Genomic DNA, 26,031 nt, shown 5'->3' on the forward strand with positions numbered 1-26,031 from the left:
GACACAACTTCAAAATATAAATGGTGGAATGAAGTTCATATATGAAGTATATGATTAAATACTGTTATGCTACACTTTTCAAGGATTGTTATCTTGTAGTAACTATGTTGTAACTATAGCCTACAGATTTACATACCTACCATTGAGAATCTACTTTAGGAAGAAATTGGATCAGTAGCACTTGAGGTGTGGGCTAACACACCAAAAGAAAGGTGACTGGTGTTTGTGAGGATGGTGGTTGAGGTTATTATTGATTCCTCAAGAAATTGCTGACTTCTTGGGGTTGAATAGGCAATTTTTTCACATGGAAATTAGATTTCTCCTTTGAAGGATTTTAAACTCAATGTTACGTTGTCTAATGTGTAAAGCAAGGTTTACTTGATGTCTTGATATAGTGTTGTTGATATTGTCGTTAAATTGTCATTAGATTACCAGAATGTCTTGAGGGTTTAGTGGGTTGAATAATTTCGAGTGCAGCTATTACGTACGTATTATGTAAAACGTGATAAAGTATGTGGTCAGTCAACCTACTAGTTAGGCAACACTGTGTTAGTTGAGACGCTTTGTGTTGAAGGAAACACCCGTCGTCGTAGCTATATATAACATGGCGTCTTCCCACCAGAAGCGCAGCTCCAACCTATCGAGGGCTTTTCTGTCTCGCCTTTTTGATCAGCCATTTGCGGGGAGGCTGACATGGCGCGCTGCTTCGATCTCCCCGCGCTTTTCTGTGCCTCTGACTCACGCGCTCCCCAAGGAGGCCAGGACTGGAGCGCAAGGCGCTGCCGGTGCTTCATTAGTGAGTTAGCACCCAGTGCTGGAACCCGGCCTAGGCTAGTCGCCGCTTTCAGCGCTTCCTCCGGCGGCAGCTGCAACCCACTCATCAGCTCTCATCAGCTCAGAGAGCCAGTGAAGAGTTCAGCTGCTGCCAGCACTTCATTAGGGGCTTTGGCGTCCGAATTTAATTATTAGAGGAAGAGCATTCTGAAGTATCCAGTGTTTGTTTCCCCTTTAATCCCCATAGCCTTCCATTGTAATGTGGTATTTAGGGAATCGCCACAGGAGTGGCTGCAGTGAAACTGTAGGCTATTGGCATTCAACATTCTTCTTGACCTTTAAATTAGGGTTGTACTCGAAAATAAATCAATCACCTTTGTCCTAAGTACATTTAATTATACGTTAATGCAACTGATAAAAGAAGCTGATCTCATCAATCTTAACATGATTAGCCCTAATGCCTTAATGGGATCAAATAGAACCTAACCTACCTCGGACTAATTGCCAAGCTTGCGTTCGTTGTAGATACACTTGATGCTAACATTACTCCAAATCAAAAAGATATTTTTTTATGGACAAAATACTTAAATTATCCCTAGTCAGAGTACTAGCAGAATTAATCGATTATTAGTTTATTATTTAATTATAATGTATTTATTTATAAATAATAATTAAAGATCTGTCAATAGTACGGCGTTCCAATGTATTGTGATTGCGCGTAGCAAAGAGCTGATGTCCGCAGTGGACCATTATCTCCCCCTAATTGGCGCCTCTCCCAAGAGTGACCAAGACGAGGGCTTTTATCTGACTTTAATTATTGTCCTTTCACCCAAGACATCGCAGGCTAATCAATCCCCTCAGTGTTCCAGGATCGTGCACACTGCGTGGGTAGTTGTCTCCTGTACGGGCACGTGACTATGCACATTCCCGGCAGTCTTTTTTAAAGACGACTTAAGGACCGCGCTTTCACGTAACCCCCAAAACCAGACTGGACAGGTGGGACAGAATAAGCGTAGGCCAGGGAAGATCTCCTACTCCGTAATTATTTTAGGGCCGTCATGAATAATTTATGTGAGGGAACGGATTATTTGCTTGCCTGTGCCCGTCTCTAATATCCACCTGCTACCGCTCTGGTGAGCAGCAGAGGTATGCGTGATCAGCAATTGGCCGACATTTTTTTAAATGAAAATAAATGTAAAGGTAAAAATGATTATAAATTCAGTATTATGTGACCTGGAGTGCACAAACACCATAGTTTTTGGATATTAATCCCACTAAAGTCTTATGCTTATAGTTTTTAATCACGATTAGGCATAATAAGCATGTCTATCCTAAAGATTGCATTCACTTCTGCAATAGTAACATGTCTTGTAAAAACACACATAGGCCTATTCTTTTTAGTCTGTTGTTTGTTTTAGGACACCAATGAATGCTGCATAAGACCAACAATGCAGAATGCATCCCAAAGTGGTGGGTACGCTACACAGTTTTTCATGTGTTATTGATGTGAATTTAAAAGTGTTCCAGAGTCAAATGTATGTGTGTGTGTGTGTTTTCTTTCTCTTGTGCGCATGGTCTGTGCGTACGCAGCGGTGGGTAGCGTGACTGCCACGGGATGTGAGCGGAGGCAGTTGCAGCGCTCGGTGAAGCCACGAGAGCAGTAGCATCTATGGAAGCAGCGCGCACAACACCGGATTTTTTGGCCAGTGGCAGATGACTCCCCTAGCGAAGCTTCGGTGACACATGAAGCCAAGTTTTCCGCACGAGATGCTGTGGCGTTGAGAGGGCACTGGCGCATGCCCACGGTTCAGCACGCTGGACAGCGCTCGCACGAGTTCCAAATTGGCAAGACTTTCCGGAGTTAATTTTTTACACACTTGCCAGGATTTAAGCACTATCGAAGAGAACGACGGGAAAGAAACAATGCAGGTGGTAGCGTTCGCTCTAACAACAGGCGCAGATATACTGCAGGTGTAGTTTTAAAGTGAGAAATGGACTTTGTGGAAATACTTCTTGCGTTATTCATCGTTGTGGTCGCGATTGTCTCTCTGTTGTCGAACTTGCTGGTGCTGCTATGTTTTGTCCACAGCACCGAGATACGCAGACAGGTGCCTGGCATCTTTACAATGAACCTGTCTTTCTGCAACATTCTGATCACGGTTTTGAATATGCCATCGACGTTGGTGGGAATTATTAAAAACCAGCAGCCTTTTGGGGATTGCCTGTGCCACGCCGTGAGTTTCTTTGAGACTTTTCTCACTGCCAACACCATGTTGAGCATGGCCGCCCTGAGCATTGACCGTTGGATTGCCGTGGTTTTCCCGCTTAGTTACTCCAGCAAGATGCGCTACAGGGACGCGTTGGTCATGGTGTGCTACGCGTGGCTTCACTCGCTCACCTTCTCCCTCGTCGCACTGCTCTTCTCCTGGGTAGACTACAGCCACATTTACGCCTCCTGCACTTTGCATCTCAACGACGAGAGCGCACGGATCAAATTCACTGTGTTCACGGTCGCGTTCCACGCCAGCAGTTTCATGCTGTCCCTGCTCATCCTGTGTGTCACATACCTAAAGGTGTTACAAGTGGCCCGATTCCACTGCAAGCGGATAGACATCATAACCATGCAAACTCTTTTTCTACTTGTTGACATTCACCCGAGGTATTCATTTATGACCATCTCTTTGTATGTCATTTGAACTATTCTCTCATCTGTAAAAGAGTGTTTGTAGCCGCCAGATAGGCTTTCTAAAAATGTGCTTGTGCATTTTTTTTGGCATGTCGCTCCATTAACGCACCTGCTTGCTGGGGGTGTCTTTCAGTGTTAAGCAGCGCTGTCTGGCCGAACAAAAGACGAGAAAACAGCGCGCTACGAAGAAAATCAGCATTTTCATTGGCTCGTTCATCCTCTGTTTTGCTCCATATGTGATCACCAGGTGAGCATGATGCCCTACCACTGCATACTGGTAATACTGTTTACATACCTGTATGTAAACATCTGCTGTGTGTACGCATCTCTACATATGTTGTGCTGTGAAACAAAACACACAGTGGTATATATCTCTCTCTATATATGGCCGTGACCCCTACACACAAGCAATGTAGAACAAGGCCCAATAGATTAAATCATGGTTCATTTGGCAATTCCCTAACTGCATATAATTATGGGATCGTTGTTGTCAAGCCCTGATAGCCTGGTGAATCTGAGAGCGCACGAGCTTGTGCTTCCAATAATAGTCTGTGTAGATAAGGGGTGCTGTGACGTACAGGCAGGGCTGGATCAGGTGATTTGTATACTATTTTTACAAAAGCAGCACATTTTTGACATGTGAGCGCCCCTCCCTCTCCCCCTCCTCCATCATTCTCTCTACATCCCCCCTTACTCTCCTCCTGACTCTCTCCACCCATCTCGTCTGCTTTCTTTGCTTATTTTCCTCTTTTGTCATGCCTCCCCTCATCATCTCATCCTTTATCCTCCTCTCCTGTCATCTCTTGTCCCCTCATCTCATCTTCTCTCTATCTCACACCTTGTCTCTTTCCCCAGTTCTCTTTCTTCCTCCCCTCCCCTCCCCTCCCCTCCTCTACCCCTGGTCTATCGTTTTGTTTATTACCTCCACTGACGGCCAAAATGAAGTTAGTCTTCTTTCCATTTCCTGTCAGAGAGACAGCGCACCTGTGTGTCCTCATACCTCCTGTTTATGTCTCTGTGTGGCAGTGCTGCACTAACCCAGTGGAAGCCATTACTGCACGAGATGTGACAGACATGTGTCAAGCTCTGAGCTCAGAGGCTGTAGCCCATCTGTAACACTGCTCTCCCCACCCCCACGCCCTCCTCACCCCCTCCTCACCCTCTCTCTCCAGGCTGACAGAGCTGCTGCCGTTCGTTGGCATCAGTCGTCACTGGGGCATCGTGAGCAAGTGCCTGACGTACGGCAAGGCGGCCTCCGACCCGTTCGCCTACTCCCTCCTGCGGCAGCAGTACCGCAAGGTCCTGGTCTCCGTGGCCAACCGGCTCCTGCGGCGCGACCTGTACCCGTCCTCAGGGCCCAACAGCTCCATGGACACGGAGAACGAATACTGTCTGCAGCGGATCAGCTAGAGGGCCAGAGCGGGGGGCGGCGGAGATGCCCGTCTTGCGCTGGCAGACCAGTGGCATGTGAAAATGGAAACTGTGATTACCTGTTAAGTGCCAGAGAAATGAGTGTGAGAGGGAGTGAATGAGAGAGAGAGAGAGAGAGAGAGAGAGAGAGAGAAAAAGAGTGAGAAAGAGAGAGAGAGAGAGAGAGAGCGCTGCTGGTGTTCACACTCATGTGCCCTCGGCAGATGTCTGAAATCAAACATATCGGCAAACAAGGAGACAAGATCTCAGAAGTGTGGGTGATTCACTGAACACACTTCACATTCAGCCACACATACACAAACACACACACTCATGCAAGTAGATATACACACACACACACACACACACACTTACACATCATGACTCACATGTAGACATACTCTCTCTCTCTCTCTCTCTGATACACACCCACCATAAACACACACACACACACACACACACACACACACACACACACACACACACACACGGGGGCAGAGAGTAAATGTGTTACACTGAAGCAGCCGGCAGCTTGGTAAAGAGGAAGATGGATGCCTCGGATGCCTCTCCTGTCGAGCTACTCGGCTGAGAGACGGAGCCAGCTGAGACTCCAGAGCTGCGGCCGTGTGTGTTTCTGCTTCCAGGTCAAACACTAGTAATCTGCCCTCACCCTCTTCACTACAGGGAAGTGCAGATAATGACGTTCAAATGAGTGTCTTGCACACTGAGCGAATGTATCAGCCAATCATCTGGCCTCGTGTCACAGATACAGAAAGAGCAGCTTAACCATGGTGGCATGTAGCTTAACATCTACGTGGAGATATGTGTTTACTTCTATCAATGTTTCTGTGGCCTGTTTGGGAAAGCAGACCCTTCTGGAGGGACCTTCAGTGTTGAGCTACCTTGCAGTTGTTCATAAATAGTGTCAGTCACTGGATATTAAAATGAATGCACTTTGCTATGGATTATGAATAAGCTGTTTAGGTAGGCCTCCAAAAAAGCCAAAGGCAAATATGTGTTTTTTTAAAAACCGTGTCAGAGCTTGTGTGTTAACTGAATGTACTACCTGATTCCTTTAGTAAGTGCGACACATTTGTACTAGTACATTATTTTGTCAGGAGATTACAGGAAAATATTTATATGGATATTTATATGAGGGGAAAAAAATATACAATGTTAATACTTTGCACAGTATCAGATATGTATTTGTTAATTTGTTACTTGGTAAAGGATTGTTTTAGATGTTTATGTTTACAGTTGAAAAGATTTAAGTGCTTTACAGAATTGCATTTTTTGCCAGATTGTGTTAATATTTTCTTGGAAGGTTCTTCTGTATTGTCAAAATCAGATATGAGTGTATCTGGTTCTATTTTACATTTAGACATTTAGTCATTTAGCAGACGCTTTTATCCAAAGCAACGTACAAGGGAGGCGTAGTTTGGGCGTAGTTGTTTAGATGTAGCCACAAATGATTATTCTATGCTGTGAGGACACACTTGCCATCTCTGGTATGTTGGTGTGGCCTTTTGTGAACTTTGTACAATAAAGTTAGCTCAGAGACGCAGTTTCGCGAACACTTTGTAACCTCAGTCATTCGCATGCGCAGAATGATGACAACTATTGAATATTGTCCAACCCCCTCTCGATTTAAGACGTCCTTGGAACGTCTCCCACGTTCCATCAGTTGAAAATGTCACTGCAAGTGCGCAAGGGGCCCACTTTATTTACTTCAGTCCAGTCGCCCGACCAACCATTACTCTCGCCTCAGCTCATGGCTCTGAGGTATTTCCCGTTTGTTCGGCTAGGGAGTGTGTGACATCAGGGGGCGACATCTGCAAATACATGAAAATATAACATCTGGAGCCCTCAGCTTTTTTATGATTGTTGTTTCAGATTGCGTAAAACATAGCCTTAATCCCATGCGTTAAAGGCGAACCTTACATCTGAACGCTTTTATGATTCATACATGTGACTTTGTTTCTGTTCTTCCGAAAACATCTTCCTTTGAAACTTGGTAACTTGATAGGCGACCGTAATTCGTGTAATAAAAACTCTCGGGCGCTGGAGTAGCACTTGGACTCCGTCTAATTAAAACGGAGACAGCACATAAAGTGCCACATCACATACTGAGTGGAATAAAAACGGATGGCCATGAAGGTGGTTATTTTGGTGAATGCAGTGATTGCATCCATCTGGTGTGCTCCTCCTCGACGATGCGAACCCGGAGAGGAATTTTTGGGTAAGCTTTCCGCACTTCAAACTCAACTGTCTTTCAGACAATAAGTGACATTTTAATAAGCTGGAACCGGGAGAGGGTCAGGTAGGTAGTGCTAGAGCAATAAGAAGGGGAGACCAGGTATTGTTGTAACACAGAGACAGTAGTAACTTGCTTAATTACTCAGCTAATGTCTAACGTTATAAATTAAACTTATAGACAATATATGTGATGGCGTCAGCATGCTACGTTCAAAATTTCACTTTGTGTCTCAATCTCTGTCAAAGGTCATAGACAGAAGTCGTTTTGTGGGGCAAATTCAAGTTTTGTGTATGTGTAGACACAGTACAAGATAGGGGACACAAAGGTGAAGTCAGAGGGCTCTGGCTCAAACGTATGTATGTATCTATGTATGTATGTGTACTGTCAAGTTTTGTGCAAGATTTTGATTGCATTTGATGCATTTTGACAGGAGCACAAGTAACAGGTGGTTGTGATCAATGATTTCGGAACTAACGTTAGATGCTGATAAAATTATTAGCAGCATACACTGTCTCCTATTATCTTTCCAAATATTAGGAGAGGTCGTCTGGGGACAATTGTAACACACATTACAATCGGTTGCAACCAGCAAGCGTAGCTAGCAAGTGACATAAGCTAGTCACGTTTGCGAAAAAGTGACACTATTGGTTTGTAAGCGACTGTCTCATTTTGACAACAAACGCTAAAGACTACAACGTGCAGAAAAAAACCTTATCCATCACTATTTTAGTTTAAATAATGCATGGCAAATTTTACTTTACCCCTTCAAACTGGCATATTACAATTGTCCGCGGCCACAAAACACTCACTGCATTTAGATGAAAATTAGAGAAAAAGTAAGAAATATGAGTCGAAAGATGTATGATGCATATATGTGAAAAAGGAAGGTGTCACTCAAGCCGATTTTTTTTCCAATAAGGTAAAAACTATAAACAAGCAGGAAGTGTTACAACTGTACCTGGTCTATGTCAGTTGTTAACTTGTATCCGCATTGAGAATCACAGCGAAATATACTGAACTACTTGCAGGTAAACAAATATGTCAGCCAAATTAGACACTGAGAAGCAGAAAATACCAGCGCAAAAAAAAAAAACAGCATACTGCAAACGTACACGAATACTTGTAATAAGTTAAATGTAGGCCTTCACCGAAAAGAGACAACAGAGAAAGATCTTTGCAAGAAAATGACTGGTGAGAAGGTAACCTAATGTATAGACTGTTATTACTGCCACACTCGTTTGCCATCTAGAGGTCTTCCGAAGTAACAGATGTCGTTCGTTTGTTTCGCAGGATGGTGCAAAACTCCAGTGGAACATAAACGTAAGTTGTCCCTGGATGAACCAGGCTTGCTGCTACCTGACTCAATATATTACAGCTTCCCCCCAGACCACCAGAGCATACCTTTATTGTCCCTTAGGTGGAATGTGTAAATAAGATGCAGTCCTTGAATCTCCCTCACTCGAAGTTTGCCACGGTCCAGTGGACTTGCTACAGGGGAAGATTTGGGCAGGACAAATTAACACATTATTGGTTTATTTATTTTATAATGGACCAACAGCCCCCGATACTGTCTACAGTTCCTCCAGCTTTGCTATAGGAGGGCCCAACAGCATGCAGTAATGAACCAGGCCTGTTGTTAGGAATGCCAGCCGCTCACTCAGACAAAGGCCCTCTGTGTTCGGACAGCCGGGGTGGAGAGGCGGTGTAGAACAGGGGGGGTGGGGGGGGGGGGGGCATCCACATGGGGCAGGTGAGGTGCCCTGGGTTAAGATGGAGAGCTCACAAAGAGATGAGACGTGTCACACAAGCTTATTGACATCATGATTGCCCCCCCCTTCTCTCTCCCCCCCTCTCTCTCTCTCTCTCTCTCTCTCTCTCTCTCTCTCTCTCTCTCTCGCTGTCTGAGATATGCACTCATGTTTGATGAAGTTGTAAAATATTCATGTGTTAATTTCAGACAGGGTAAAGATGATGTCTTAATGAAAAGGATCAGCGTACGTTTGGCACAGCGCCCCCTAGGGGTTGGTCCTCATTGGCTGGCGCAGGACAAAATGTTTGAAATCTGCCTGACTAAAAAGACTACATTGTTCCAGTAGCTCGTAAGCACAACATCAAGGTCATGGTCAATCCTTTAAGGAGCACACATGTATGCTGATGAAAACATAAACTTCTTGTTTGGATTAAAAGCGTCTGCTAAATGAATACATGTATATGTAGACTGCACCTGATGATTAGCCATCACTGGTTTGCCCGATGGCTCTAGTATGCCCACTGGCACAGGTATGCCCGCTGGCTCTAGTATGCCCGCTGGCACTGGTATGCCCGCTGGCCAAGAAGAGACTAGAAAGTGAAATGGGCATTGAGGTCAAGTTGGAATGTTGCTGATTAGTTCCATTATGTGCGGGCTTTAGAAAGAGCCCGTGAACCGTTGAGCCTGTCTATAGCTTTTGCCAGTAACCCACTGTCTTTATCCTCCGAGACTGTAATAGATAGAACCATAAAATAGAAATTAGGTGAGATATCAATGACATTTATTGTCTGAGTTAGTGAGTAACACACAATATAATTCATTTAATTGTGTGTAGGCAGTGTTGTGTTGTAAAAGTCCTGATTTAACTGTGTGTCACACACCCTGATTAACTGCGTTGTTTGTAGGCAGTAATGTGAGCTCACTACCAATCTCAGGCTTCACTACAACCCCTTTTTGCCAGCTTTTGGCAGACATTTTGGAATCTTTTTGAACACATAACTCTTTTTGAACACATAACACATAGCACAGGTTGTAAACACCAAAACTATATCAGAAGTACATTGTAATACAAGCAGAACTCCATATTATGCAGGTTATAGACCTCCTCACTTGGTTTGCACTATACTATGCACATGGTATTGAATTTGCATTTTCAGGTAGTTCAATTCTGGTGTAATGTTGGGTATTGTATTATGTTATCTGGTATCTTCTGGAATAATGTTGGGGTTTTAGGCCAGAGCCTAGTCATGTTCTTCTGTGTGTGTGTGTGTGTGTGTGTGTGTGTGTGTGTGTGTCCAGCCAAATGCAGCGACCTGGTGTTGGGCTACTGTGATGACATGCCCTACTCACACACCATCTTCCCCAACCTGGTGGACCACCGTAACCGGGACGACGTGGAGCAGAGCGTGGAGTACCTGCTGCTGAGCGTGGTGCACTCCCTGCTGAACGGCGAGTGCACGCCGGACGTGCGCCTGCTCGGCTGCTCCGTGCTGACGCCGCGCTGCGAGGGCGGACGCGCCCTGCGACCGTGCCGGAGCGCCTGCGAGGCCGTGAGGCGCCGCTGCACGCACGCCTTCGACACCATCCGCATGGCCTGGCCCTACTTCCTGGACTGCGACCGGTTCTTCGTCGGCGAGGAGGAGGGCTGCTACGACCCCCTGGAGGGCCTGAGAGGTGAGAGGGGAAGGGGTCAAAGGTCACGGTGTCTGTGTGCGGGGGGGGGGGGGGGGGGGGGACTCCTGGGTGTTGTGCATCAGCCATGATGTGTTTTAATGGGTTAAACAAGGACATAATTGTCACTCTAGACTTAAGGTGCTCCAGGAATATAGATTGTATCCACTGGTGTGTGTGTGTGTGTCTGTGTGTCTGTGTGTGTGTGTGGGCACACATTTGGGATTGTTGACTTGCTGGCTCCTTTACAAGCTAGACACAGGCAGTGAAGCTGTTAAGAAATTTCAAATAAGACCTCCTACAACCCCCTTTGAGGGCCTGAAAGGTGACAGTTTAATGGTCAAATGTAACCATTGAGGGGGGGGATGGCTGATGGTGGTGGGATCCTGGGAGTTGTCTGCCACATTGTGTTGCGAGGGTCAGACGCGGATATGAGATCCAGCAGCTTAGTGACTTTGAGCTGCTTCTAAAGACATTACTCAAAGGCAGCTGCTAAGTGGCCGCTAAAAGTTTTGATTTAATTCCCCCCCCATTAAGCCCTGCCTGATGATGGTGATAAACACATCCTTGGGGGGTGGAGAGCTGATCTCAGATCACCTCTTAAGTGCAGCTTCTCGCAGGCAATCTGTGTACACACACACATACACACACACACAGACACACACTCTCGCAGGCAGTCTGTGAGGGCGTTTTACAGCAGGGCATTTCTCTGTAGACTCAGACACCTCGCCAACCACCTCAGCGTAATAAAATCAAAACTCACCCACAGAGGCCACTGGGGGCTTGTACAGTTTTATTACCCTCGGCGCTTTATGGTTGTACTCGCACACTCACACACACACAAACACACAGCACACACACACACACACACACACACACACACACACTCACACGCACACAAGGCACAAACACACACACTCTCACACACACACACACACACACACACACACACACACACACACACACACACACACACACACAAACACACACCACAGACACAAGGCACAAACACACACACTCACACACACACAATCATATTCCCTGCAAGTGTTAACAGCGTAGCTCGTTAAAGTGGGGTTCTGGACAGCAGCGTTTACAGCACAAGGGCACACTCCACATCTCCAAGTCAACCCCAAAATACAAACACATGCCCTGCTCTGTCCGCACAGCTGTTTAATTGCTTCCAAGCTTGTGTGTGTGTGTGTGTGTGTGTGTGTGTGTGTGTGTGTGTGTGTGTGTGTGTGTGCACTGGGGAGGATCGTTTAAAAGCATGTGTGTGTCCCTGTTTATTCTAACGGCCTTTGAAGTTGTGTTTTGACTGGGATGCCGAAATTGTGTGTGTGTGTATATGGAGTATATGGAGCACACACACACACACACACACACGTACACACACAGACACACATACACACACACGCATACTTTGGTATTTCCAAACAAGGCTGAATAACATTTAGCTGAATTCTTACCCATTGCAACCTGAGTCCATTCGCTCTGGCAGACTTTATTTGACTTGGGCATTTTTTACATTGGAAGTGAAATAGTGTGTTGCATGACGTAATGGTCACATTGTAATGGATTCAAGAAGACAGAGGATCCATTTGCTGGGTCTATTTTGGGGCCTTGCCTGTTGTTTGTATGGTAATGTTTGTGTCCAGGAGGGCTGTGTGAATAGATCAAAAGGGTTATTACTTCATCAGAATGAATGGATCTGACTCATAACAGCACCAGGTGTGTGGTGGGCACTCACCAAAAGGAATGCCATACAACGGCTCCAAAAATGGCCCAATTTGTTTTTCAGAAAACAAAGCAGATGATGAAGAGAAAAGCCAAACTTCAAAGGGATGGTTTGGGAGCTAAATAAACCCAATTTTCCCTATTTCCTTAAATGTAGTCCTCTGCACGAAACATGGGCAGTGTCCAGAAGTTACCTCTGTACCAGTATCGGGTATCAGGCCAATACTGGGCTCATATACTCATACTTGTACTCTTATACCACGCATCGATACCACTGTCTTGTTTACACAGAAAGTTCTAGGTTTATTTTTGGTTGGAAATAGCCTCCTGTTATACATTTTATTTTATATCTATATAATATTAGTTATATTTTATTTTGTAACAACCAGAGAGCATCTGATAATAAATCAAATCTGTCTTCAATTCATTGCATTTTGATAGTGAGTGTTATTTGTATGGCAGAAATATATTCACTAGTAAAGTTATTTCTGGGTTCCTGATGTTAAAGTTATTTCTGGGTTCCTGATGTTAAAGGTCTCTCTGGGTTCCTGTAATTAAAGTTCTCCCTGGGTTCCTGATGTTAAAGTTCTCTCTGGGTTCCTGATGTTAAAGTTCTCTCTGGGTTCCTGTAATTAAAGTTCTCTCTGGGTGCCTGATGTTAAAGTTCTCTCAGGGTGCCTGTAGTTAAAGTTCTCTCTGGGTTCCTGTAGCTAAAGGCCTCCCCCTGTGGCCCCTTGTTCTCCCTGCAGCTGAGGAGACCCCCGAGATGCTGGCGGCGAGTGTGGCCCCCGAGGAGCCGGCCACCATCCTGCAATTTGTCTACCACACGCACACACAGCTGCTCAACACGCTCAAGCGCACCGCCGCCAACTGCCCCGACATCGCCCGCACATACACCATCGGCAGTAGCTCCGAGGCCAAGGACCTGCTGGTCATCGAGTTCTCCAACAACCCTGGCCAGCACGAGTTATGTAAGCCCCCACTCCACCCACGCTCACCCTCCCTGCCCTGCCCTGCCCTGTCCTGTCCTGCCCTGCCCGTAGGCTGGGGCTTTTAAAGTAGCATGTAAGAGCTTTTGTGTGTGTGTGTGTGTGTGTGTGTGTGTGTGTGTGTGTGTGTGTGTGTGTGTGTATTTATGTGTGTGTGTGTGTGTGTATTTATGTGTGTGTGTCTGTATGCGCATGTGTGTGTGTGTCTTGGCTCGTCACACAGACATGTACACACGTACATACAGCCATGCACATTCATGCACACACACAAATACAGACCATGCACAGACACACACACACACACACACACCCTTTTGAAGTAGTGTTTAAGAGGAGGCAGACTTGTATGCCTTTTATGTAACACTCATTTCCCGAGACTTTCCTGCATGTCTGCAGTGGCGAAGAGAGAGAGAGAGACAGAAAGAGAGACAGAAAGAGAGAGAGAGAGAGAGAGAGAGGGAGTGCGTCACTTGTTCCTAGACTGACTGTAGAGAGGGTGCTGGGCTCTTTGCGCCAAACTCAATAAAAGTTTATGAGGATCAGTAAATATTAGGACTGCGAGGCAAAGCATTGGGATCATCATTTCTTTTTTCCTCCATTTACAAGAATCAGAATACATTTCTTTTGTAGTATTTTCTGTGTATGTGTGCAGGTTTGTGTCTGTACACTGTGTGATGAACAGGAGGTAGAGATGTGTTGGCAGAGTCCTCCATAACATATGATTTTGTGTGGGCGTGTGTTTGTTTCTGTGGGTGTGGGTGTGTCTGCGCGGAACCACACATGTGCTATTGTTGTTCCTTTAAATGACCACTAGAGGGCTCAGAAAACTATCACCATCCTGCTGAACATGCCTCTTGTCTATTACGTTTTTTTGTCGATTTCTGACATGCATTGGTCAAAACTGGAGTCACATTGTCAAAACGCTTCACACAGTCAGCGAAACAGAAGTCTGTGTGGACTGTGAATCTTTTCTCAATGCTTTCTGATGAAATGCATTCAATGACCACAATTTCTAAAAATCCAAGAACTCTTTTTTCATTCATACTCCACCACCTGCTAAACTCTTTATATTTTGTAGCGAACTTTTCAAATGCTAACACACCGTTTTAAAAACATTCAAAATGGAGTGATGGCACATTTTTTGCATTTCTGCTGTAACCATATTGAAATATATAGAAAACCTCAGTTCAGGTGTGCTGTTTTTACTGTAGTTACCAAACAGATCAAAGGGGACAGATTGGGAATGATTTTGTTTTGGAAACATGGATACAGAGAAGCTCATTTCTTTTCTGGATGACCTTCATAGTCCACTTGTGCCGGTGGAGGAGACAGATCGAGAGGGCGAGGAACTCCCTACTTCCGCTGTTGTCGTTTAGGATAACGTGGCGTTCCACCACTCTGCTGCAGTCACAGTCTGGTTTGCTGCACATCCCAGGATGTCAGTACTATTCCTGCCTCCATACTCCCCCTTCCTAAACCCCACAGAGGAGTCCTGCCTCCATACTCCCCCTTCCTAAACCCCACAGTACTATTCCTGTCTCCATACTCCCCCTTCCTAAACCCCACAGTACTATTCCTGTCTCCATACTCCCCCTTCCTAAACCCCACAGTACTATTCCTGTCTCCATACTCCCCCTTCCTAAACCCCACAGAGGAGTGTTTCACTGTGTGGAGGTGGAAGGTTTATGACCAGATGTCCTTACTGGAGACAGCCCTCCTGAAGACAGCCAGGGTTGGCTCAGACAGGCCAGAGACAGCCAGGGTTGGCTCAGAGAGTCCAGAAGATATGTCCCTAGATGCATCGCCAGAAAACACTTAAGATGTGCCGTAGTTGGGAACTCGTGGCCAAATGCAGGAGAGAGGGGGGACTAGAACCCTCACAATACTGAGTGATTATACTATACACGTTGGGCTTTTTTTGTCTTGTAAAGTAAATTCATATTTGAAAAGATATTGAAAACACCAAGGATATTGCATTTCTGATTCATTCTTGTTGCATATACTTTAGTACAGTCAAACAGGTGAAAATGTGTTATTCTTATTCTATAATGAAATACTGATTTATGAAAAATCATACAAACAATAAAAGTTGCTCCCTGTCAGTGCTTTTCAGGTCAGTGTGTTATGAGTGAAAATGTCTTTCTGAGAGAATTGTTGCTAGTGTTATGGTTGAATGAGCTTTCATTGAGACCTGTATGAAGTGTTTTGATGTGAGTGTGTTTTGGAGGTGACAGTAACTGTTTGGCCCAGATGCATGTTGGTAAGGCAGACTGTCAGAAGAGTTTTGGACAAGTGGCTTAAGTTTTGACCTATGCATGTTAGCACTCGACTGACTCCACAGTGTGTGTGTATATGTGTGTGTGTGTGTGTGCGTGTATGTGTGTGTGTGTGTGTGTGTGTGTGTGTGTGTGTGTGTGTGTATGTTTATGTGTGAGTGTGCATATGTATGTGTGTGTGTGTGTGTGTGTGTGTGTGTGTATGTGTGTGTGTGTCTGTCTGTGTGTGTGTATTTCCTCTCTCCTCAGTGGAGCCTGAGGTGAAGTACGTGGCTAACATGCACGGTAACGAGGCCCTGGGGCGTGAGCTGCTCATCTACCTGGCGCAGTACCTCTGCTCCGAGTACCAGCTGGGCAACAGCCGCGTGCAGACGCTGGTCAACACCACCCGCATCCACCTGCTGCCCTCCATGAACCCCGACGGCTACGAGCTCGCCAGCGCAGAGTCAAATGCTGGTGGAGACATCGACTACGATGAGGTGAGGAGCTGCCCTGTGTCTTGCTCGGGCCCGCAGTGAAAAGTCATCGGAGGATGAGCCTTCCTATTATAATGTTATATGTTAAATCGAGGAGACTATAATATCAGCTAGATAACTAGCTATTATTATCATCACGCAAATAGAACTCTTCCATTCAAACCATTTAAGGTTATTAAAACGTTAGCATAGCAACTAGATAACCATAGCAACCAGGAAAGACATTAGCTGCAAAGTTTCATTTCTCAAAATCAACTCACCAATACAGGGCAGTCTTGGGTTCACAGTGATCACAACCACTTGCGGCTGATGTTGAATGGCTTCACATAGACATTAAACAATCTTTTGAGAAATAATGGGACATCAACGGAGCAAGGGCTTACTCTGATGTCAATGTAATGTTAATGAATGAGGGTGGAGAAGTCCCCCCCCCCCCCTCCCCTTGCCCTTCTTGAACACGATAATTGTTGCACTCCATTAATTCCCACTCCAAGCATGTCAGAAGGTTCATGGTACTACAGTATTTTTTCAGTTGGGATCAATTAACAGTTAGACATTTAGCGTCCATTCCCACACAAGACCACAACACTAAATAAATGCTTAAGAAATGGTTTTCACTGTGTGTGGGAATGGGGTACACACACACACACACACACACACACACAAGCTTGGAAGCAATTAAACAGCTGTGCGGACAGAGCAGGGCACGTGTTTGTATTTTGGGGTTGACTTGGAGATGTAGAGTGTGCCCTTATGCTGTAAACGCTGCTGTCCAGAACCCCACTTTAACGAGCTACGCTGTTAACACTTGCAGGGAATATGATTGTGTGTGTGTGTGTGTGTGTGTGTGCGTGCGTGCGTGCGTGCGTGCGTGCGTGCGTGCGTGCGTGCGTGCAGGGAGGTGATGTAGGTGTAATAGTTTTGCTTGAAATGCCCATCCCTACTTTGTCCCTACATACAACTTTTAAATGGCTAGTAGCACTTGCACCACAACTACATGACATGAGGCAACGTTCAATAAACTGCAGTTAATAGACGGGTGTGGTCAATACACAGGTTTGTTTTATAAAATGACATCAAATACTGTCATTTCTATACGGTGCGGTTAAACAGTCGGGAATATAGAGTATTGTATTTGTGGCATTCAACCCTTATGTTTTACTGTTGACCTGGAGTTAACTTATAACCCTTTTAACTGCACAGGATGGCAGGTATGAGGGACACATAACCGGTCGAGGAAACGGACAGAACATCGACCTCAACCGGAACTTTCCAGACCTGACCTCCATTGCCTACAACCGTCGGCGTCACCGGTACCACCGCACCGACCACATCCCAATCCCCGACGCCTACTGGTTTGGTAAGGTAGGAGTTTGTCGTGGTCACACCATAACACCTCACTCACATGAAAGCTAATAGACAGGTTACCTGTCTAGTGTAATTATGCATAGCAGCAAATACTTAGTGCTTAGGCTTTGGATATGCATAAATGTTGAATGTTGAACAGAGATTGTTGCGTTTGCCTTGCTTCATTAGGCTATCTCTTACCCCACTGTGTGTCATCGGGAACAGTGTCTGTGTATGATTGTGTACATGCACACCAGTATGTACTGTATATGTTTGAACATGTCAGTGTGTGTGTGTGTGCGTGTTTGTGTGTGTGTGTGTGTATATATGTTTGTGTGCGTGTGTGTGTGTATATGGGAGTGTGTGTGTGTTTGTGTCTGTTTGTTTATGGATGTGTGTGTGTGTATGTGTGTACATGTGTCTCTGTGTGTGTGTGTGTGTGTGTGTATGTGTGTGTTTGTGTGTGTGTGTGTGTGTGTGTGTGTGTGTGTGTAGACGGTGGCTTCTGAAACCTATGCTGTGATGAAGTGGATTCGCTCCATCCCATTTGTACTGTCAGCCAGTCTGCATGGGGGAGACCTGCTGGTGTCCTACCCCTACGACCTGTCCAAACACCCCCAGGAGGAGATCCTCTTCTCCCCCACACCAGACGAGCAGGCAAGACACACACACACGCACACGCGCACGCACACGCACACACACACACACACACACACACACACACACACACACACACACACACACACACAGAAACACACATACACACACACACAGAAACACACACACACACACACACACACACACACACACACACACACACGCACACACATACACACACACACACACACACACACACACACACACACAGAAACACACACACACACACACATTCTACATTTATTCTATATTAAATCCATGATTTTACACATTAATATCCATTATTACAAGCTTTAGACTAGTCTTTAATCTAGTCTTTAGAAAGAGAAGCGATTAATCATGATTAATCACATTGATTGATTGATTGACAGCACTAACTAATAGACATTCAAATGCACGCACATACACATGAAATCACCCAAACATACCACACACTCCCACATACACTCACACACATCTTCTTCAAGCAGGTGTTTAAACAGCTGGCCAGAGTGTACGCGGACTCCCACAGGACGATGACCAGCAACAACACGGAGCGTTGCGGGAGCGACTTCACCGACAAGGGCAGCATCATCAACGGAGCGGAGTGGTACAGCATCAGAGGGGGTAACAGAGTTCACTGTACTCACATCAGAGGGGGTAACACAGCATCAGAGGGGGTAACAGAGTTCACTGTACTCACATCAGAGGGGGCAACAGAGTTCACACAAATACACAGACACACACACACAGAGACACACACACAGACACACACACACACACATTCTATACTGTACTCACATCAGAGGGGGCAACACAGCATCAGAGGGGGTAACAGAGTTCACACAAACACACAGACACACACACAGAGACACACACACAAACACACACATTCTATACTGTACTCACATCAGAGGGGGTAACACAGCATCAGAGGGGGTAACAGAGTTCACTGTACTCACATCAGAGTGGGTAACAGAGCATCAGAGGGGGTAACAGAGCATCAGAGGGGGTAACAGAGTTCACTGTACTCACATCAGAGGGGGTAACAGAGTTTACTGTACTCACATCAGAATGAGCAAACGTCACACACACACAGAACACGTGAAAAAGACCAACTGATTGAATGTACCTCACTGACCACGGTTCATCTGGTTTGATTGATGATGTCTAGCTGACAAGATTGTACAAATGCTGGGGAATTTGTTTAGACTAATGACTGAAGAATGAGTTTTGTCAAATGGTTCCTAAGTCGCAATCACATCCTAACCCAATTAAATCAGAATAATCTAGATTGTGTTGTGTTGCTCTTAACAGCAAATCTCAGAAGTACCTGTTATGTGATCATGTGCTAATCGTAAAATACAACTTCCGTGTGGAGATGTAACTGACCAGAAGTGAAATGACTGTTAGCCAGACTGATTCCGTTTTAATAGATGATTTGTTTTGTATCTTTTTGGACAGGCATGGCGGACTTCAACTACCTGCACACCAACTGCTTTGAGCTGACGGTGGAGCTGAGCTGTGACAAGTTCCCCCCCGAGGAGGAACTGTACACCGCCTGGCAGGACAACAAGGAGGCGCTGCTCAGCTTCCTGGAATCAGTTAGGTCACTTCCTGTCTCAGCCAGCACAAACCAGGGATTTCTAAAAGTCAGGTTTTTTTTTTTTTTAAATCCTGTTCCTGGGCTCCCCCCTGCTTCGAAAATCACTGTCGATCCGCGCCACAAGCATGCCTGATTGACATCAGTGCAACTGATGAACTCTGATTGAATCAGAATGTTTCAGGTATTCAAGGGTGCCCACAGACGAGTTCATCCCGTTACCAAACAAGGCTGACTGCTGTCAGTTTTTTATTTATTTTTTATTGCACAAACGAATCAGGACACACACACGCACGCACACGCAGGCCTGAGGTCGATGTGAATTCAACTTCTGCCTTTAACCCATCCCGGATCGTCCCTCCTCCAGGATCCTCCAGGAGCAGTGGGCAGCTTCTCAGCGCCCGGGGACCAAGTGAACCGTCCGTCTCGGTCAGGGACGGACAGGAGTGTTCTGTTCTTTTTGAACACAGGATTGAGGACCCCTGATATTAACAATAGGCCGATTATTAGATATAATTTGCCTGAACTGGAATACAAAATGATAACGAAACTGTTTCAAGGCAGACTAATTCATGTCAGAAATGAATGATGAATGAGTCATGGATGGTGTGGTTCTGCCTGATAGTTTGAAAACACCTATGCATTCTAACTGCATTCCAATTCACTGATGGGAACCCCCTGTGTGTTCTATATTGTATTTGGTACAATTGCATTCTGATGGGTTGATTGGGTTGATTGGGGCCTGCTGTGAGTTCAGATTGGCTCTGATTGGTGTGAACTTCGTGTGCATCCCAGGTTCACCGTGGAATCAAAGGGATCGTGAAAGACGAGGATGGGAGGGGAATCAAAGGAGCGATCGTCTCTGTCAAAGGCATCCGCCACGACATCATCACAGGCAAGACCATGGCCGGGCCTTGGGGAACATAAACGGGGTTCCATTCTCCTGCCTCAACAGAACACAATCAAACCAAAGATTTAACCTAAGCAGTATTTAACCTATTTAACCTAAGCAGTACTAAGAGTGATTGTTTGTTCATAGTTTAGTATTATTTAACATTCAGTGTGTGTGTCTATGCCTGTGTGTGTGTGTGTCTATGCCTGTGTGTGTGTCTGCTCGGTGTGTGTCTATGCCTGTGTGTGTGTGTGTGTGTGTGTGTGTGTGTGTCCATGCCTGTGTGTGTGTGTGTATGCCTGTGTGTGTGTGTGTGTCTATGCCTGTGTGTGTGTGTGTGTGTCCATGCCTGTGTGTGTCTATGCCTGTGTGTGTGTCTTCTCGGTGTGTGTCTATGCCTGTGTGTGTGTGTGTGTCCATGCCTGTGTGTGTGTCCATGCCTGTGTGTGTGTCTATGCCTGTGTGTGTGTGTGTGTGTGTGTCCATGCCTGTGTGTGTGTGTGTGTGTCTATGCCTGTGTGTGTGGTGTTGTCCCCAGCTGAAAAGGGGGACTACTGGAGGCTCCTGACGCCAGGGATCCACATCGTGACGGCGTCGGCACGCGGCTACACCCGCGCCATGAAGAAGATCTACCTGCCCGCGCGCCTGGAGAAGGCCGGCCGCGTGGACTTCATCCTGCAGAAGGCGACGCTCAACCCGGACGACGAGGACTACGTGCCCAGCGTCCCCTCCATGGGCACCTACGAGCGCTTCGACCCCTACAACCAGTTTGCCCGTTACAACACGCGAGACGCGGCAGCGCCGGGCATCGAGAGGCAGGAGAACCCCTGGTGGTGGTCCTACTTCGCCCGGTCCACTGGCACGGCACCCAACTGGCTCCTCAAGGTGGATTAGAGCGCCCTCTGGTGGCTGCTATCAGTCATTGCAGGCAGACTCCTTCACCCTTCCTAAAGGCTTTTGCACTTTCACAGTTTGTCACTATGAGGAATATGTAATGAAGTGTGAATGTTTGGATATGTGATGCACAGTCTAGATCACTGGTGTAGGTGCAGTATGCAGTATGCAGTATGTCTACATCACTTGTGTAGGTGCAGTATGCAGTATGTCTAGTGGTACAACAATGACCAGATCACTCATGAAATATGCTGGCACATAGTCCTCCAGGTCACATTGCATTGATTCAAACAGCACACTTGTCATGCTTGCTTGTTTTTTTTGTAATAAAAATATTTTACCTTGTCAATAGAGTTAACAAGTATTTTTTTTTTATTCGGGATAACCAGCATGTCGCTCTTGGGCAAAAGTGTCAGTTTGAAAACACGAAATGTGAGCTTTATTTTACTATTTTTAAATGGTGGCCATAGCCGAGGCAGTTGAAACATGGTGCTGTGAAAGAGTAGCGTATTTAATTAAATGGAAGTATGTTCACCTGCAACCACAATGTTACAGTTTTTCTCGATTGCTTAAGCACGATTTTGATCGTTTTGTTTTTCAAACTCTACACACAATTAGCACAACCACTCACCCAATTAGCAAACACCTCAGATCCTTTGCAAAATGAAACACTCTTGTAAAAACTATACATTCATTTATCAAAACCATATTGTGTTACCATATGAAACACACACACATTGCATATGACTTAATTCTGTTTGTACCAGTTACACACTGCTGTTACAAACCTTAAACACTTTTAGCAATTCTACTTCTCAGTGATTAGAGTAATGTAAGCGAAGTACACAGAGAAAGTGCAAATATACAATAAATTCACCATACAAACACTACACCAAACAAATGCTGCAGACTGATGAAAATATAATTTAATTCTCTCCATATACTCAAATCAGTCAACATGGAGAATCACAACAAAAACAACTAAACATGTCTCAGTTTTCATAACTGCATAACACTGTAAGCTATCGGACAAACATAACATTATATCCAGTACCAAAAAAGAGAGAAAAAAAAAAAGATCTAAAAAAACGAAAATACTGTACAAAAAATGCTATACATCACCTCTCCGCCTAGCTGGATCTGGCCAGAGAATTTCATCACAGGCAATATCCTCATTGGCCAGTGTTAAAGGTAGGGATAGCTTAGTCTTGAGCTAGATGGTAAACTCATAGTAGGACTCAGGAGGTTAAAGATGTTAGAAAGATGAGGTTTTTATTTCCCCAAAAGGCCAATAAGGCGGTAAAACAATGAAAATAATAAATATAAATAATGAAAAATATTTATTTAATGTCAACAGTTTTTTTTTCTTTCAATAATTTTACTTCAATGAAAAGGTAAGATTTTTGTGAATATTTAGCGTGAAAGACCAAGAGGATAAACAGCAAAGACATATTTTTTTATAGCCTGTTTTGCTCATATTCACTAGGGGTGCCAATAATTGTGGAGGGCACTGTACTTCTGTGTCTAATGCATAAAAGTGTTTTTAGTGATTTGCAAATCCCTTGTGTGTATTGTTTCGCAAAAAGTGTGATGTTGACATGTGCTTATAGTGGTGCAAATCTGAGCCGTTGTTTTGCTCCTTGAGTGAAGGTTTTGATAATTGCGTAATACTTTTGATTTTAGTGTTTATCCAATCGTAAAAAACTGTAAGGTAAATGATCATGCTGGCCTACCTGGCGGCAGGTCTGTGGTAACTTTACTGTTTCAGAAGTCCAAAACAAAATGTCAGCTTGTTAGCATACAGTAGTGTGAGCTAGGTGCACATATGTACAAACAACCTAATGACTATTATTTTATTTGGCAGTTCAAAAACCTTTTGCACACAACAGAAATTAGGGGTTGGTTACTGAAGTTGGTTGAATAACGTTATTTTTTTAATATTTATATAATATTTTACTTCTATTCTTTACCGGGGTGTAAGGAACTACAAATGTTCATAAGTAAGTCTAAAACAAGGACACACTACTATACAACAAGTTATCTCACCAAGAGAATTTTCTTTTTTCACACTTTTGAACGTTGTTTCCTTTACAGAACACGAGAGGGCAGTATTACAATTACTAAGCCACATCACCATCCTCTATGGCAGAAGCGGGGATCTCTGCCTTGTCATGTCGCGATGTCATATCATTTTCAATATAATCTTAGTCAGCTGAATGTAATAGATGTGATGACAGTAAATTCTTGTCACAGTCTCTCAACGTTTTCCTCTGATTCAATGACTGTAAATAATAATATTATTTACAGTCATTGCTCTGAATATGTAGTCTGTGTCTTGTGAACTCACCGTCGTTAGAGGGCGTACAATTATCAACAATCTGAGCGCGGGTAGAGTCCGAAAGGAAACCATTATCCTGAAGAGAGAAATATGGCTAAGGAGCGACTCGGCCAGGTAAACTGTTTAATGTTTAAGTCTTCTAGTCTATCCTAGACTTTCTAGTCTTTTTCAATGATTCTCTTCTGTATCGAGTCGAAGTTTTTCTCTGCATTTGGCTACAATAGCGGCTTAAAACTAGGCCTTGTCATTAACACAAAAACTTGGTTTAGATGTTCACTATATTTCTTTATTGCAGAAACAATGTGATTCCTCTCGTTTGGCCTCTTAATTTGGAACCATTTGATTTCGGGAAATATTTTCCGTAATGCTTTAGATAAATATGTTGCTAGACATGGATGCAAGATTTTGCGGAACTCATGGATGCGTCGTTCCCCCATTAACTCTTTGGCTTATATCGCCGTACTGTAAAATAAAATGCGACTTTCTATTGAACACACAGACATATAAATATGGGACTTAAAATTAGGATATTTAGATATGAACCTATGAACTTAACCAACTCACAAAATCCTAAGAGAGTAGTGTGAAATTGTAGAAATTGTGAAAGTGTAGAAACGACACATAAGTATAGTCCATAATAGAAATATTTTCATATACGATATTTACAAATATTTTCATTGTCAATTAAGTCTGCACCGGGTGTGTTACGTTTTAAAAAAAATTCTACACTAGATTGCCAGGAGTGTTCGCAGCGGCAAAGAAAGACGATGGGAGAAAAAGGAAAACGTCAACCTCCTCAGGAGGATATAAAATTGAAGTTGATCTTACTACGCACCTTGTGCATGCATACCCAAATGTATGCGCGGCCGTGTTGCTGTTTAAATTTGACCTGAGTTTCCCTCCTCATAGCTATGAAAGATTATCTGGATTTGAAATGAGTCAAGCCCCTTATCAAAAATGGGTGATTTGAAGACACTTTCATGAAAATATATCAAGTAAGGCTCAAGTCAACTGTAAAATAAAGTTCAAACTCTCAAACTGAAGCTCAAACTCTGACCAATATCATGGATTTAAAAAAGACAAATACCAGTCCATTTTGGAGCAGAACCTGATGTGTCTGTGTGTACACTGACCCTTGTTGATCGATGGAGTTGGCAGCAAAACAGTGATCCCAAGCAAATGCCAAGTCAACCAAAGTCTGGTTATTTTTGTTACAAGTTTGACCATCTCAGTTCCCAGATTTGAAATTGTAAGAGCTGTGGCAACACAGACACCAAAGAATCACTGAGCTTTTGCACTTTAGCACAGGACTAAAATACTAAGATGTGAGAAGACTGTGAGCACTACCCAAAATATGGATTGTAGGTCATCATGTGTAAATATATATATTTATAATATAATAAAATACTCCATAAAATACTGACCTTTTGCCGCTCTGGAGTTCGACAGAATTAGGTTTCTCATTCGAACCATTTGTAAACTCAACTTAAACTCTAATGAGAATAATAAACTTTCCTTGACAGTTTATTGAGGTGTTAGTAAAGAACCTACAGTTAGTCATTTAGCAGACACTTATCCTAAACATCTTTACAATATTGTACAGTTAGTCATTTAGCAGACGCTTATCCTAAACATCTTTACAATATTGTACAGTTAGTCATTTAGCAGATGCTTATCCTAAACATATTTACAATATTGCACAGTTAGTCATTTAGCAGACGCTTATCCTAAACATCTTTACAATATTGTAGTTAGTCATTTAGCAGACGCTTATCCTAAACATCTTTACAATATTGTACAGTTAGTCATTTAGCAGACGCTTATCCTAAACATCTTTACAATATTGTACAGTTAGTCATTTAGCAGACGCTTATCCTAAACATCTTTACAATATTGTAGTTAGTCATTTAGCAGACGCTTATCCTAAACATCTTTACAATATTGTACAGTTATACATTTATTTATCAAGTGTGCATGTTTATCTGAGCTCCCTGTGTGTTAATCCCATGACCTGGTGTGGGTGGAGCACTTTGCTCTATCAGATACATTACCACTATAAAGTCAGCTACATGAACACTATAAAGTCAGCTACGTGAACACTATAAAGTCAGCTACATGAACACTATAAAGTCAGCTACATGAACTGCATAAAGTCAGCTACATGGACACTATAAAGTCAGCTACATGAACTGCATAAAGTCAGCTAGGTGACCACTATAAAGTCAGCTAGGTGAACACTATAAAGTCAGCTACATGAACTGCATAAAGTCCTGGACAGGACAGTTCTTCCACATT

The 26,031-nt window shown here is 44.1% G+C and overlaps 2 protein-coding genes across 2 annotated transcripts; both read left to right on the plus strand.

Annotated features, from left to right (window-relative positions):
- Positions 1 to 2,408: 2,408 nt before the first annotated feature.
- gpr78b (G protein-coupled receptor 78b) lies at positions 2,409 to 5,231 on the plus strand. The gene is made up of 3 exons (XM_012832652.2): positions 2,409 to 3,433; positions 3,594 to 3,707; positions 4,633 to 5,231. Exons 1-3 carry the CDS (start codon positions 2,766 to 2,768, stop codon positions 4,868 to 4,870), a joined length of 1,020 nt encoding a protein of 339 aa, XP_012688106.1. The 5' UTR covers positions 2,409 to 2,765; the 3' UTR covers positions 4,871 to 5,231.
- A 90-nt stretch (positions 5,232 to 5,321) lies between these two features.
- Positions 5,322 to 21,561, plus strand: LOC105904744 (carboxypeptidase Z). Its single transcript, XM_031585313.2, has 11 exons — positions 5,322 to 7,109; positions 8,418 to 8,447; positions 10,177 to 10,551; positions 13,035 to 13,256; positions 15,800 to 16,029; positions 17,230 to 17,391; positions 17,869 to 18,030; positions 18,501 to 18,636; positions 19,474 to 19,613; positions 20,408 to 20,507; positions 21,043 to 21,561. The coding sequence occupies exons 1-11, from the start codon at positions 7,016 to 7,018 to the stop codon at positions 21,396 to 21,398; spliced, it is 2,007 nt and encodes a 668-aa protein (XP_031441173.1). The 5' UTR covers positions 5,322 to 7,015; the 3' UTR covers positions 21,399 to 21,561.
- Positions 21,562 to 26,031: the final 4,470 nt, after the last annotated feature.

The sequence above is a fragment of the Clupea harengus genome, chromosome 18 (assembly GCF_900700415.2).
Source record: "Clupea harengus chromosome 18, Ch_v2.0.2, whole genome shotgun sequence".
Classification (NCBI taxonomy): domain Eukaryota; kingdom Metazoa; phylum Chordata; class Actinopteri; order Clupeiformes; family Clupeidae; genus Clupea; species Clupea harengus.